Source organism: Camelus ferus, chromosome 12 (genome assembly GCF_009834535.1).
Source record: "Camelus ferus isolate YT-003-E chromosome 12, BCGSAC_Cfer_1.0, whole genome shotgun sequence".
NCBI classification, from domain to species: domain Eukaryota; kingdom Metazoa; phylum Chordata; class Mammalia; order Artiodactyla; family Camelidae; genus Camelus; species Camelus ferus.
Genome location: NC_045707.1, coordinates 7,533,180 through 7,548,069, shown reverse-complemented (window position 1 = coordinate 7,548,069; position 14,890 = coordinate 7,533,180). Strand labels below are relative to the sequence as shown.

The following is a 14,890-nucleotide window of genomic DNA, read 5'->3' as shown; positions in this document are numbered from 1 at the left end:
CGTCCCCACACCTGCACCAGGGTCACACAGCCAGCCCTTGCCCTACACAGATGCAGAAAGTTCCCCTGTGCCATAGAGCTTTCCACCCAGAGGGGGCCCTTGGGGTAGCTGAAAATGGAGGTGTGCCCCACAGAGAGAAGGCGGCCCTGCCCCGATGGCTCCTCGCACTCTGCGCCATCCCGCTGGGGGCTGGGCACACTTGACCCCCACGTGCCCCTCCTGGGCCTGAACCTTCATCTCAGAGACAGTGTTCCCGGCCCCTGCCTGTCCCCCAGCCCCTTTCCTGTCCCCCAGCCCCCTCCCTGTACCCCAGCCTCCTCCCTGTTCTGCCTTAACTCTCCCTCTGGATTGGGTCCGGGGGGTCCCAAAGCCTTCAGTGATGTGACCTCAATGTCCTTTGGTGCCTAATCACCCCTCCCCCACACCCACTTCCTGATGGTTTTGCTGGATCTGTGTGGGCCCCCTGCCCTGCCGCACTCAGGAGAGCCCAGAAGTGCCAATACTGATTGTCCACTGGAGCTGCAAATGGAAGGCACCCCGAAGAGCCCAAGGCACCATTTTTTGTCTTCAGAAGGGCCCCCGATTATAGAAACAGATGAAACTGACCAAGTGCCTCGGTCCCTGCCCACGGGTTCCCTCCCGCCCCACGCCTGGGTGGGCCCGACCCCTCCAGCCCACCCTGGCCTCCTTCAGGGCTTCCCTCTAGCTGGCTCCAGCTGAGGCCAGGCCAGACGGTGGCTGCAGACCAGGTGCCAGCCTGCAGACTGTTGGCTAGCGAGTAGCCAACGCTCAGGGCTCCCTGTGGCAAGATTCTGTACCAAGGCAGCTGGGGTTGCTTCTCAAAGTTGGAAGTTTCAGGTTGCTCAGCCAGGTGTATCTGTGTTTTAAGGACTGTGCATGTGCTGTCAGAGCAGGGACACCCAACTGTAGTTTTGCCAACCATGACTCTTCCTGGTCTGTTGTCCTGGCCTAGGCTTGGGAGCCAGACCTGGGTTCCGTGCCGACGTCACCATGCCAGAGTCACGCACGGCTCTGAGCCTCAGCTTTCTCTTTTGTAAAAAAAGGGTGGTCGTCTCTACCTTGAAGCTGCCTGAGCTAGACACTGGGCGCACAGCACCCAGCAGTGTGGGTGGCACTTGCCGGGTGCTCGATCACGTTTCTCTCCCCTGCTCTCCTTCTCTGGCCCTTAGCGTTTTACTAGCTCACTCGGAGGGCCAGTGAGGAAATCAGCCTCAGTGGCAAGTCCCCGGCAGCGAGGCAGGAAGCCCGGGGCCTGCCTGACCTTGGTCACGTTGTAGGTGAGGCCGTAAGAAGGGGGACTAGCAGGGTGAACAAACCTTTTTCAGAAGCCAGCCAGGTGCCCACACTCTGGACCCCTCCAGGAGGCCCGCCCAGCCCACTCTGGAGAGAGGGGGCAGACGCAGGCTCCGAGTGCCAGGTCACTCTGCCCTGCCCCCGGGCCCGGCCCCAGAAAGTCACAGGGTAGGGCGGTCAGTGGGGGTGCACCAGTGCTGAAGGCCCGGCGTGGAAGCAGGGAGGTTTGTGCGCAGGTGCTGGCCCGGCCTCCTGCAGCCCTCGTCCCTGGGACAGCCATCAGGAATCTGGAACAAGGCTTCCCCTCTGAGCAGCCTCGGGGCTGAGTCTCTGTGTACCTAGATGACTTTACCATTCCCAGCAACCTGCAAGGGTGCCGTTCAGAGTTACAAGTGAGGCTCAGAGAGGTGAGGGCTGGCCCAGCTTCACCCCATCCCACTGCACCACACTCCGGCCAGGGTCCTGCGTCCCCGCTCCGCACGGGGCCTGGCACAGAAGGACTCGGAGTGTCGCTGCTGTTGGTGGGTGTTCCAGGGAGAAGGGCCTGACACTCAGCCTCCCTGGTCACACGCAGCTGGCGGGGCAGCAGAGCCCCAAGGAAGGGTCACCGGCCAGGTAGCCTTTCTCAGGCTGCTTCCGCTCTCCGAGCCTCCTGAACCTCCTGTAGGACAGGTGTCCGATCCTGCCTCTCTCCCTCCGGAGGGTGGCCCCGAGCGAGAGGCTGCACGCGAGCCCGCTTCGTCTGCCCTCAGCGCCCCTCCACTTGATGGCCAGAGTAGAGGCAGGAGCCCGGCGCGGGGAGAAGGCTGGCTGCCGGGCCCCTGCTCCTGCCGTCTGCTTTGATATAAACCCTCGGTGTCCTCCTGGGCCATTTGAGGTCCCTCAAACCATACGAAGAAACCTCCCCAGGATCTGCCCGTCTTGCTCTTGGTTGGCCTCTCCCCTGCCCTCCGCCGCCCGCCCCTGTTGCCGCAAACTGCAGGGCACCATCCTCAGGCCCAGGAGGTTCTGCCCTGTGGGTGCTGGGGTGAAAACCCCCACCCCCCCACCCGGCAGGCCTGTGGGAAGGCGTAGCCCCTGAAATCTCAGGCCCATCTGGTGCCTCCAGAAGACAGTTCTGACAAAAACCCACCTCACAGCAAACTGCGGGGCCGAGTTCCCAGGCAGATGGAGTCTGAGGGGTGGTGTGGGCCTCCTGGCCCGTGACTTCGGCACGGCTGGGCTGCGGTCAGCAAAAGCCCCAAGGGGACCTCATGGTCACCCGGCCATGTGCTGAAAGGCCAAGTCCAGGATCACTGAGGCCGCCTCAGGGCCAGGCCAGCCTCTCAGGGATTGTGGGCCGAAGGGGTCCGGTGGCCTCAGACGTGACAGAGCGGGGGGTGGGGGGTGGCCAGTGGGGCCTTCTGAAGCCACTTTTCCTACTTGCCCTCAGACTCAGGCTGGGAGCCCCCTCCTTTGTCGAGGCTGCAGTCCTGGCCTCCACGACCACCCTGCCTCCAGCTGCCCTGACCTCCTTCTCCCACAAACCCCCCACCCACTGTCACCCTCACATCAGCCACCAGCATGTGTCCCGGGGCCCAGCTACACTTAGAGGCCGTGGCACCCCAGGCTGCGTTCATCCGGCACCCTGGCCTGGTGGTGTGTCCCCGCACGGGGGTAAGAGCCACCCTTTGCAGGTGGCTCTCAGGAGTGGACGCCTGCCCTGCCAAGGCAGAGCAGGGGGTTCCGGACAGAAGTGGAGAGGCAGGGACGCAGAGACAGTGTGGGTAGGAGCAGGGTTCTGGCGGACAGGGATGGGGTTCCGCCCCCACTCCCTGCCGAGTGGCTGGGGAAGCCACTTCTCCTGTCTCGGCCTGACTCTTCTCACTTTCCAAAGGGCCTCCAAGCGGAAGCTCAGCCCCACTGTGGGGCACAGTGAGGGACACAAGCCTGCTGATGATGCTTATGACAGCCGCTGGGCGTCCCGGATGTCAGGGGAGCATGTGGAGACTGGGCAGCGAGGGAGACCAGGGCCGCTGTTAAGGACCTTGCCAAGGAGCGTGGTTTTTATCCAAAAGTGATGGGAGCCATGGAAGGCTCAGGAATCAACTGAGGGAAGAGGGTCGGAGTCAGAGAGTCAGGGCTGGGCCAGGAGAGCCAGCAGCTGCCCCCTGGCAGCTGGTGCAGCGCACCTCAGCCTCCATCGCGCCTCCCAGTGCCCGTGACTCAGGCTGTTGCTGGTCCCCTGTGCCATCAGGTTCTTCTCAGACGCCGTCCCCAACCAGGCCAGCCAGGGGACAGGGGCTCAGTCACCACACTTCCTCTCATTCTTCCCGGGCCTCCAGAGTCCTGTTTTCACATCTGCTCACTCAGCAGAAATCGGGCCCCTCGCTGTGCTGGTCCTGCACAGGGCGCCAGGCACTGAGGCCACCCTGACCCAGCTCTGCCTGGAGAGTGAGTGGTCCCAGGGGACTCCCACAGGTGAAGCTCAGGCGCTGGCAGAGCCAGCAGGGGCCTCTTGAGTCGTGCAAAAGGCAGGAGGCTGGGCCGAGGGCGCCTCCCTGAAGGTCCCACAGAGCCCAGGCTTGGGGGTGGTGGGCTGAGGGGTGGGAGGTGAGCCCAGGTTCCGTGAGAAAGGCAAGGTCAGGGCCCTCTTCTGTCTGTCTCCCCTGATAAACCACTCACCCCTGAGGCCTGGGTCAGTGTCAGGTTCATCTCTACTGCTGCTCTCTCAAGGCCAGCCAGCACCAAGGGAGTCATTCCCAAAGTGCTGGGTGGACAGAGGAGTGAATGCACCCACTGTCCCTGCTGGGCTGAGGCCTCACAGGACCAGGGATGGCGTCTAAGGCAGCACAGAGCAGAGGCTCAGAAAAGAACTGTCAGGTGAATCAGCAGCTGACTTTGGGGACTGAGGTTCCCCATGCAGCGGTTCTAAGGAATGACACCAAGGGTGAGCACATTGTCACAGCTAGGGCAGTGTGCGAGGCACCGGCACGCCTGCATCTTGCGTGGGCCTTGCAGGAACTAGGGGGTGAATGTTACCATCTCCCCGTCGCACATCCGGACACTCAGGCTCTGACAGGTGAAGGGGCTTGCCCGAGCTCACGGGGCGGCGTCCGGAGCTGTTTCTGCCTCTGTGGCTCGCGTTTCAGCCACTGCACTGACTGACACTGTCCCTCCAGGCCTGACCTCGCCCCAGATCTAGGGCAGTGCAAGCAGGCAGCACCAACTCAAGGGGAGCCCTGCCGTCCAAGCCCATCCCTCTGTCGAGCCCTGGCCAGGCGGCACGCCAGGCCAGCTGAGTGGCTGCCCTTCCCCGTTCAGCACCTGTCTCACCTCTGTGTCCGGGGCCTCTCACAGGGCGCGGCGCAAAGCAAGGCTCCCCCTGGGAAAGACTGAAGACTGGCCTTTTAACACATCTGGGCTTCTCCCGCCTGCTGAAAGGCTTCACTCCCAGGCCCTGTCCCGCTTTAGGCCCCCAACCCCGTGCACAGCCTTCCCCCCTTCGCCTGTCCAGCCTTGTGGGGTAAGAGTTCTCCCCACTCGCCGGGTGAGGGGCCAGGTACCGTGGGCTCATATCTGCATCCTCAGGCCCCCAGCTCTGCTGCCCCACTGCCGACGCCCTGAGGATCCCCTAATACCAGGCCCCGGTGATCTCTGGTCTTGGGGAACAGAGAGGCGAGGCTGTTCTTTGAGGCACTCAGAGAGAGGGCTGGGGGAGTGGCCCAGGCTGAGCGCCATCCCAGGCAAGGAGCCCCTTCTGCAGCGCCCCGTAGCTTCTGCTTGGAAATGCCCAGAGACGAAGCTCTCAGCCTGTATTGTACACTTCAGTCTCCGACCCCCACATTAGCCCAAAGGACTGGCTACACTGTCCCCTTTCCTGTATGTGTCATGCGTTACAGTGTACGTCTGCTGACCTCCAAACAACACAGCCAAGGTGGACACGGCAGGAACAGCCCACTTGTGCTGTGTAAGGTGCGCTGGGGGCAGGTGCAGGAGCCTGCCCAGGGCCCCCGCGAGGGTGGCTTTGAGGACAAGGTAATGCTGGTTGCTCATTCTGCTCGCCCCTTCACCGCCCAGCATAGAACCTGGCACGGGGTTCGCTCTCAGCATTACTACGTGAGCCCGAAGGTGCTGGCTACCCAGAGTGAGGCTGTGGTTTGGAGGAGAAGGACCGCTGCGGAGTCTGCAGGTCACATCGCAGCACACTAGTGTCCTGGCCCAGAACAGCAGCAGTAAGAACCAGGCCAGAACCCAATGTTAAGGAAGCAGCAAGGCCAGGCCCGGAGGCCCAGGCAGGGTTGGGGGAGGGCGCCTCCTGGGGTGCGTCCTTGGGGCAGATAGAGGTAGCATTAGTGGAGACAGAGAGCACTGGGAAAGGAGCCATGTGGGAGGGAGCTGGACAGTCGATTGCGTGCTTGGCTGTGCGGGCCTGGGGCTGGGGCTGGCCAGAGACAGAGATTGGAGGCTGTCAGGTGGGTTGGAGTTAGACCCAGCAGGCCCCACCATTTCTGCCACTTCCAGCCACACTGCTTTGGGCAGATTCCCAGTGCCAGTGCGCCAGTTCCTCGCCTGGGAGGTGGAGGGTGCAGGAGCCGTCTCACAGAGCCTGTGTGAGGGTGGGGAACGTGAGGCTCGGAAAGCTGGGTTGGGCCTAGGCAGGTGATGCTGGTGGGATGGGGTGGTCAGCATCCAAGAAGAACCTAAAGGGCCCTTCTGGGGACCCAGGGCCCCTTGTACCAGCATTGTCTGGGGTAACACATGAGACCGAAAGTGTGCACAGTACAGGGGAGAGACCTGCGCTGAGGGCACAGAGAATGGGTGACCATCCAGTCTTGACTCTACCCCCTTCTCGGCCTCCATCTGCCCAGTGGGCAGGTGGGGCCAGGAGGTCTCCCAGACCCCCCTGCTCTGGAGGCCCAAGGTTCTGAGTCCTGCTGGGGCCTCAGAGACAGGAAGGGGAGAGCCCGCAAGACCCTTGAAGCCTGCTTGGCCAGGACTGTTTCTCAGGGGCACAGCCTCCAGTGGCCACGCCACATCCCACCTCCACCACCACGGAGCAGCCCAGCAGTCACCCCATCGTCACCAAGTAAGGCCGCCCAGCTGTGCCCCAGCCTGGCTCCCGGCACCTGCCGCTGTCCCCCCGAGCCTTAATTACCTGCACCTGGAAAACAGGCAGGTTCTCTGCCCTCCTCTCCAGAGAAGGGTCTCCTGCAGGGAAGGCTGAGCAGGCACGCGGGGTACCCTGGCTCAGGACTTGAGGGCAGGAGGTGGGATTTCGCTCTCTGGTTGTAACATCAGGAGAGGAAACACACATTTGTTGAGTGCCTTCTCCGGGCTGGGCCCCCGGCCAGGCGCCGTTAGGCGTGGGCCCCCCACCTCAGCCCTGGGAGGGAAGGCTTGCCGCCCTCACCTGCCAGGTGCAGGTGCTGAGGTCATGCCCTGAGGGATGGCCTACCTATGTCACTCAGTGAGTGGCAGACCCAGAGTCACACCCTGGCCTCCCCACCTCCACTGTCCTGGTAGACGGTCAGGGTAGGGAGATGAGAGGACCTGAGCAGGTGTGTGCGGTCAGAGCTCGGCCTGTGCTAACGTCGAGGCCAGCCTGCGTGGGCACTGGGAGGGCGGTGGCCTTCTTTCTGCATCTGGGACTTGGGCGGCTCCTCCTGGAGGTGGTCTTTGAGCTGGGCCTTGAACCATGAGCAGGCAGGAGGCCTCCAAGCTACTGGGCAGCACACTCCTAGGCAGGGAAGCAGAGCTGCCCCCACCCTGCTGGAGGGCTAGCGTGTGTGGAGACACCCCGAAATGCTGGGGAGAGGCAGAGGCAGGGAGACGTGCCTTTGGGAAGTAGTGACGGCTTGTCAGATCGTGCGTGGTGCAGATGTCAGCCTCAAGACGAAGGGCCAGTGGCCCCTGCAGCAGGCAGCACCTGTGTTCAGGATGCTCAGGACAACACCCTCCGTGGCTGCCCACAGAGTCACAGAGGCGCACACACACACACGCACAGAGGGGAAGCCGGGCTTCCTCCTCTCCCAGCTCCACCCACCCCTCACAAGTTGAAGTTCAAAGGAAAGGCATTAGCAGCAGGGACTCCTCGCACCGAGGGATATGTGTTCATTTAGTCACCACTCCTGCGTTCTTCCCCAGTCTCCTCCCAAAGAGAACCGAAGGCAGCTTACAGGAATGCAGACACCACAGGACAGACAGACAGAAAAAACCAGTTTGGGGAGACTTCAGGGAAAAGGCCACTGGGCCAGGCTCCCAGCGGAAGCCACGGTAGGCAAGCTGGGGGTTTCAGAGTATAAGACATGGGGGCCCTTGGCTCTTCACTTCCCAGCAGCAGAGAGGAGAGGGAAGCCCACTCAGCACAGCTCCCACAAGATCAAAGCACTCCAGATGCTCAGGAAGAGACTCAGGTTGAAAGGCTCAGAGGCCCGGGAACTAGGCTCCTCCACGCTGCCCGGGTGACCCCGGCCGTGCCAGCCCCTTCTGTGGGCCTGGGAACGATCACTCTCACCATGCGATGGGCTCAGTGACCTCAGCTGTGCCCCCACCTCTCCAGCCCCTTTGAATCTGCAAAAGAAAAAAAGCACTAGACTAGCTTCAAGTGGACAAAAAACAGACGCCTCTGGCTTATCGTTCAGTGAGAACAGATGTTGGGCTGAGAGTCTCATCAAGGTGATGGATGGTGTGTGAGCTCTGGGGACCTCTCCTTGCCCCTCACGGCCAGGGCCACAAGCCGTTCCATGTTGATATGAGTTTGGGAGCCCCAGTAACCACCCATCTGGGTTTGAAGTCTAAGGTCAGGCAAGGCAAGCGTTGAGAATCTGTCCCAGATAAACACCAGCCAGGCTGATCTCAGCACTGGCCCCCGTAGTAGCATTGCCCCTGTTGGCGGTAATCTGCACAGGCCCAGTGCCCTGCGGTTTGCAGTTTTCCCATCCATCGTCATCACAGTGGAAAGGTGTCATTCTCCCATCTTACAGATGGGGAGCCTGAGGTTCAGAGAGGCCCCACAGCTAGAGTGGATCAGAGCCAGAACTTGAACCCAGGTCTCCTGTCTCAGGAGATCCCCTTGTGGGTGGGGAAAGGCGATGGCTTCTGTCCGAGGAGACTGAGAATCTCTGTCTCTTTCCCTTCTCAGAAACGTGTGCAGTAAATAACGGAGGCTGTGACCGGACATGCAAGGACACAGCCACTGGCGTGCGCTGCAGCTGCCCGGTTGGATTCACGCTGCAGCCGGATGGGAAGACGTGCAAAGGTCAGTACTCGCTGCCTCCCTGGCCTGGCCTGTGTCTGCACAAGCCAAGTCAGGGCTGCGCGGTTGGGCTGGGGTGCGACCACATGTGGCTGTGGGGGTGTGGATGGTCAGGTGTCACCTGCTTTTCTGCTGGAGAAGCCGAGAAGAGGGAGAGTCAACACCAGTGCTCCCCGACAGTGCTCAGGGGAACCCTGCTTCCACTGAATAGCAATAGGTTTAAGCGGGGTTCTGATATCAAAGAATGTGGCTGCACCCCAGGTTAAACAAACAAGGTGTTTCTCTACTTTGGGCTTCCTGGGCCAGCCGTGGCCTCCCGGGGGCGGGATGGGGCTGTTTCCCCGCACTCACCTCAGCTGTAGTCTGTCTGGCACAGCTGGGTGGCAGCATGGCACAGGGCTCCAACTAGGACAGGACTGTCTTCTTGTCAGCATTGGAAAAATGAGGACACTGTGTATCCTCGCCCCTGGAGGAGGGACGTTGTTGGGGGATCTCAACTGAAGGACTAAGGGTGCAAAAGGACCTCAGTTTGCAATTAGAAGATAGGGGTTGGGAGTGTCAGGAATGGGCTGGCCTGGAAGTGAGAGAAGGTCGAGCTTTCTCTGCCCGCCCGCTGTCCCTCCTCACCCCACATTTCCTGAGGGCCTCCGGGGTGCTCAGCAGTGTCGGGGATCCCTCAGGAAACAGGAAGCAAGGGGGCTGGAAAGCCAGAGTTGGCAGAGCCCTAGGACTGAAGGGGCCAGCCCTGCAGCATGGGGGACCAGCCCAGACAAAGACCTGGGGTGTTACAGACCCCCTGAGCTGCGGGCCTCGGGCAGGGACTCAGCCCCTGAGAAGGATGAGGTGTACCCCTCCGCACTGCCCATGCCCCAGGCCAGCCCGGGAATTCCTGCTAGGCTGGCCACCCTCTTCCTACCATCCTGCCAGGAAGTGGGGAGGGCTTGCAGCCAGCATGGAAGGGGAGGGGTGCTTGAACTCCCAGAGCCAAGTGGGTGAAAATATTGACAGCGGAGGCTTAGAGCGATTTTAAATAGTCTGAGATGGGCTTTTTTAAGCCTGCAAAAATAGACAACGTGTGACTTCTCCTTCCCAGACACTTTGCTGGGAAGAACCTAGTGATTATTGACAGAAATAACAGTTTTTCTGCCTATTTATTTGAAAATAAAGCCCTTCTGTAACCCTGGCTTGGCCCACTTAGAGCGAGGTGTGTTCCTGGTGGGCGAGTGGGCGGGCAGGGGCTATCTGCAGCCTTGCCCCATGGGCTTCATGCCAGGAGGACTGGCCAGGCGTCCACTGCAGACCCAGCCAGTCCTCCCAGCCCAGCAATGTCACAGCAGACCCGGCCAGTTGCCCCAGCAACCAGGACAGAAGAGGGTAGAATCGGGCCAGTCCGCCCTCTGCCCAGGGCACAGCGCTGACCCAGGACGAGGAGGGCAGGGTATGGCTTCATTTCTGATGTGAGACCAGGAGCTCAGCACTGGGAGCCGGCCTGTCTGGGCCAGAAAGGGACCTTGGCCGTCACATGGCCCAAGAGGAGCACCTGAGGGTGCTGTGGCTACTGCCCCCCGCCCATGCATTGGTGGCCTGAGCTTCCATCCTCACCCCACTGCGAGTCTGGGTAGGGGGAGGTGGCAAGGGGAGCTGTCCACACAGCCCAGGCCCACCAGTCTGAGCCCCCACCATCTTTCCACCATGTGGCTCCTCTTGGAACACCTGGGCCCTTTAACCAGAGCTGCCTCTTTGCCTTTAGCCAAACCTCCTCACTCCCACTGTCCTGGAATCAGGAATCCTCTCGGTCACTCATGTACCACATGGGTTTTCTGGGCTTCTCCCGTGCGCAGGTGCTAGGGAGACAGAAACGATTGAAACAGAAATTCCTTGTCCTTGGGGATCTTCTATTGAATAAAGAAGACGCATTTTAATTTTTCAGAATCACCAAGATAAGCGTGTACGACAGAGTGCTTGGTGCCGGCCGCTGCCGGCTGGTACCGGAGAGCGAGGCCAGGCCTGGGCGGGGGTGGGGGGGTCTGCAAGGACGCAGCAAGAGGCTCCGATCCAGGCAGCATTTCCAGCAGCACATGACTGCTGTGCAGAGGCGTGGGGTTTCAGGTCCCAAAGCAGCCAGTGTGGCTAGATCTGGGGGCGATTCAGGGAGGGCGGGCCAGGGCAGGGGTTGGCCCTTCATCCCACAAGCATCAGTGAGGCCCCAGACGCCACTGGGCAGGGGCGGCACAGGCCAGGTTTTCATTCTGAGCCAGTCCCTCTCACTGTTTGCACGGGGGTTTCTCGCAGGGTCCGGCTCGAGGCGAGAGTGGCTGGGGCCAGGGGGTGGCAGTGGCAGAGAAGTGCAGTCTGGATATTGTCACAGACGTTAGAACTTAAGGATCGTGGGACTAGTCTAGAACTACATAATACAGACATCTTTATGTCTTCAAATCAGGGGACCCTGGAAACCAAGCGACCTCCAGACCCAGGGTTTGGCGTCCTAGAGCCTTGGGCTGACAGCCCAGGTTTCCTGGGGCCTGTCTGGGGAGGTGCAGGGCAGGTGCAGGACTCAGCGGGGGCAGGCCAACTGGGGGTCCCAGCAAACCTGAGGCCCTGTGCGAGCCCGTCACACCCTTACTAGAGCTGGGGAGGTGGTGCTTGCCACACTCTGACCCCCAGGCAGCCGGCTACATCAGCCTGGTCCGCAAGCGAACATGCCTCCCACCTCCTGTCCAGTTGCTATGACAGCCCCTGAGCTGCCCAGATGGGGAAGGGGATGGGATTAGGGGGTTCCAGAAGGACTGAGGCTCTCCTGAGGGGGTAAGCCCCATCTGCACATTTAATCTTAATGAATGATGCTGGAAAGGTGCCTGTTAGCAGCCCAGGTTGCAGATGGGGAACCTGAGGCACAGAGAGGTGCCTTTCCTTGCCCAGGATCACAGAGTGAGCTGGGGCAGAGTGGCAAAGAGCCTCTGTTCTCCTTCCAGCCAGAGGCTTTTAGCTTGAACCTCACCCATCTTCCCGTAGTCCCCAGGGGAGAGGGTGATGGACGTGCCCAAGCCTCTGCCCTGGACAAGCCCTCACTGGACTTGTCTGCTTCCTCTGGAGGTTGCAGGGTGGGCGTGCTGTCCTGGAGAAGGCCCCTCTTCAGAGGCAGCTGGAGCTGGGCTCAAATCTGGCTCCTCCTCGGAGCTGTGACCTCCTCTGTAAAGGGGGAGATCTGACCCCCTACTTGTCTGGACTATCACATGGGACTTTGCCAGAAAGTGCTTGGCCTGGCTGCCAGCAGGAGGTGGTGTCCTGTAGGGGCAGTGACCACTAGGGGTCCTAATACTTACTCTGGACGTGGGCTCCTCCTTAGGCAGCTCTGCTCCTGAAATACGGGCTTTGGAGCATGTGCAGAGTTTGAAGTGCTGAGAAGCCTGTCTTTAGCAGTCACTTCAGTATGTACACACAGAGCACTGACTATGTTCAGAGAGGTCAAGACCCCCAGCCGATGAGCAGCAGAGCCAGACTCAGAGCCAGGTCTGGTGAACCACACACACCCCGGCTGCCTTTCTTCAGGGGGCCACCTCAGGTTCCCCTCCCTTCCCATCTTCCTGGTGCCAATATCATCAGAATATGCAAACAGAATGGGTCTTTGGGGCGAAGGTGCCTCTGGGAGGCCAGCCAAGGGCAAGGTGATGACAGGCCCGCCCACTGGGGGTCCTCTGTTCCCCAGAGCCCAGTCCTGCCCAGGCCTCTGCAGGAAAGCAGCTCTGGGGCCTGCCCCCGCCCAACTCCCTGTGCCTGTTCCCCTCCCAAAGACCCCGAGGTTGGCCCCGCTGCAGGCCTCAGCCTTGCTCTCTTTAAAGCTCCCTATTCTCCCCATGTTTTGTGAGTTTTATTTTGTGTTGGGGAGCCTTCTGTGGGAATGCCGCCTTAGGACTTTTCAGCAGGTTCAAGTCAAGGGAGCAGCATGGGGAGAGGCTGGGCCCAAGACGGGAGCCCTTGGAATAGGTCCTGGTCTCCTCCGTGGGGCAGTGAAATGGGGACAGGCTGACCTTGCTCACGAGGGGTGTCCGGCCTCGTGCTCAGGCCAGGCTCAGCGGGTGCTGGGGTCTGAGTCAGCAGCTCTGCTACGGTGCAGCCAGTGGCCAACACAGCAGAAGCCCTTCCCTCTTCCATCACCTCTTTTTGTCCCCTCCAAATCAGGGTGACACCACCCTGAAAGTCATCTACTTCTGTCTCCAACTGCTGGGTTGGGGCTGAGGGCGTGGAGTGTGACCAGCACTGGGGTCCCAGGGGTCGGGGTCCAAGAGGAACTCTGGAGGAAGAAGAGGCACCTCAGGGGACAAGCTCTCTGACAACTCGGTCCGCCAGGTTGACCAGCAGCCTGGGGAGCAGAATCCAGATGAGCAGGGCCAGGGGGAGGGAGGGAGCTCACCTGGGTCAGGGGGAAGTTTTTGAGGCATCAGCCAGCAGGCCCAGCTGTGAGGGAGGAGGCTCCCGTCACTCCAGGTGTGCAAGCAGAGGCCGACTGGCAGGGACGCTCAGGTGACCTTCAGGGCACATACCCAACCCGTGAAACGCTGAGTGAAGAGACAGCGCAGACCCTCGGGCAGGCCCGGGAGGGGAGCAGGAAGAACCAAGCCGGGAGGTCGGGCAGCCCGGGGACACCCGCCTCCCGGCACAGCGCCTCAGCCAGTCGCCACCTTCCACGGCTCAGTCTCCCTGTCAGTGAAACAGGAGCAATGAACCTGCTTCTCAGAAGCGTGGTTGGGCGCTGAGAAAGCGCCAGCGCCGTGGGGGTGTTATTTCATTGGCTCCTCCCGCTGTTCTTCAAGTAGGGGCGCTTCTGAGTCTCATGTTATGACAGGGGATCCGGGCTGCAGGGCCCGGGAGCTTGCCCAGAGTCACCGCTGCCCTGCGGGGAAGCAGCCTGCCTGTCCCAGGCCTCACTGCCCCCTGGGCTGCCTCCCGGAACAAAAGGGCTCGGGGTGTCATCAACCCTGTCGTCTTGTGGGGTACAGTAGACATCAGCTCCTCAACCTTCTATACACAAATGCTGGGCGCGCCGAGTCCCAGAGGGGTGGCGTGGCCCGTCCTCTGCACCCCCACGGCTGGGGGCCCAGCCCACCCCTGCGCTCAGCTGGGGCACCCACCGCAGCCCTGGGCCCTGGGCGGCAGGCGAGTCAGGGAGGGGGAGTCCCGGCCGGTGGTCCTGCAGTGCCCCCACCCTCGCCCCCACCGCCGAGCCCACCCTCCTCATCTCCCCCGCCCGCTTGGCCCCCACAGACATCAACGAGTGCCTGGTCAACAACGGGGGCTGCGACCACTTCTGCCGCAACACCGTGGGCAGCTTCGAGTGCGGCTGCCGGAAGGGCTACAAGCTGCTGACGGATGAGCGGACGTGCCAAGGTGAGCTGCCAGCCTGGCCCGGGCAGCCCTGGTCCTAGTGGGGTCCTTCCCCCTCGGGGGCTCATACAGCCCGCTAGGGGAGGAGGTGAGCCCGGGGTGGGGGCCGCCCACCTGCTGGGCTGGGCCTGAGAGGGTGGGTGTAGTTTTTCTGTCCCTAGCATGTGCTCTTGCCCTCCCTGTCTTCCCTGTCCTTTGCGACTCTAGAGGCCCCCAGAAGCCACCCAGTCCACCCTGTCCCCATTATCGATGGGAACCTGAGGCCCAGGGAGGGATCAGCCGAGTCCCAGGTGGCACAGGGAGTCCTGCCTGGCTCCCCTGGTGGCTTCGGAGGCAGGATGCTGCCACCTGGTGGAAGGTGTGCACATGGCGGGTGCTCGCCAGCAGTCCTTCCTCAGGGTCTCTGGGCACCTGCCAGGAGCAGGGGTAATGGGAGGAGAAATTTGGGCAGAAGCCGAGAATTACAGCCCAGGGCAAGTTCAGCAGAGAGAGTCCAGAGGATGGGCAGCAGAGAGGGTGGTCAGGAAAGGCTCTCTAGAGGAAGGGACATTGGTGAAATGCTTGAAGGATGAATAGGCATCTTCCAGGAGGAGCCAAGGAAGTGACCCATCCAGGAAGTGGCACGGTTGGGCTGAAGGGGCTTGAGGGACCACAAGGAACCCTTTGGGGCTGAATGAGGCCCCTGAGAAGGAGACAGCTTTGGGGAAATGTGCAGAGGGAGGGGCCAGGATGACCTGGGCGGTGAGGGAGTGGCCCTGTTCCATTATGGCTACCCTGTTGTCATCCAGTCGTTTCATCTCCACGTGGCTGCATCTGGCCATGGGCCTTGCAGCTTCTGCCTCTTAGTGCCCCTCAGAGGCTGGCCTGGGGCAGCACAAGGCCCTGAGTGGCCAGGGATGTGCTCCCCCAAGGGCTCCAAAAATGATGAGAGCAGAGGCTGGCAAGGCAGGGCCAGCC

General features: G+C 61.4%; 1 protein-coding gene across 3 annotated transcripts in view; it reads left to right on the top strand.

Annotated features, from left to right (window-relative positions):
* SCUBE1 (signal peptide, CUB domain and EGF like domain containing 1) overlaps positions 1 to 14,890 on the top strand; it is a 123,183-nt gene that overhangs the window by 81,945 nt on the left and 26,348 nt on the right. For all 3 annotated transcript variants that reach the window (XM_032492383.1, XM_032492382.1, XM_032492381.1), the window contains 2 exons: positions 8,438 to 8,554; positions 13,814 to 13,936. In XM_032492383.1, the coding sequence (XP_032348274.1) occupies positions 8,438 to 8,554; positions 13,814 to 13,936 (240 nt within the window). The remainder of the gene's footprint in view (positions 1 to 8,437; positions 8,555 to 13,813; positions 13,937 to 14,890) is intronic.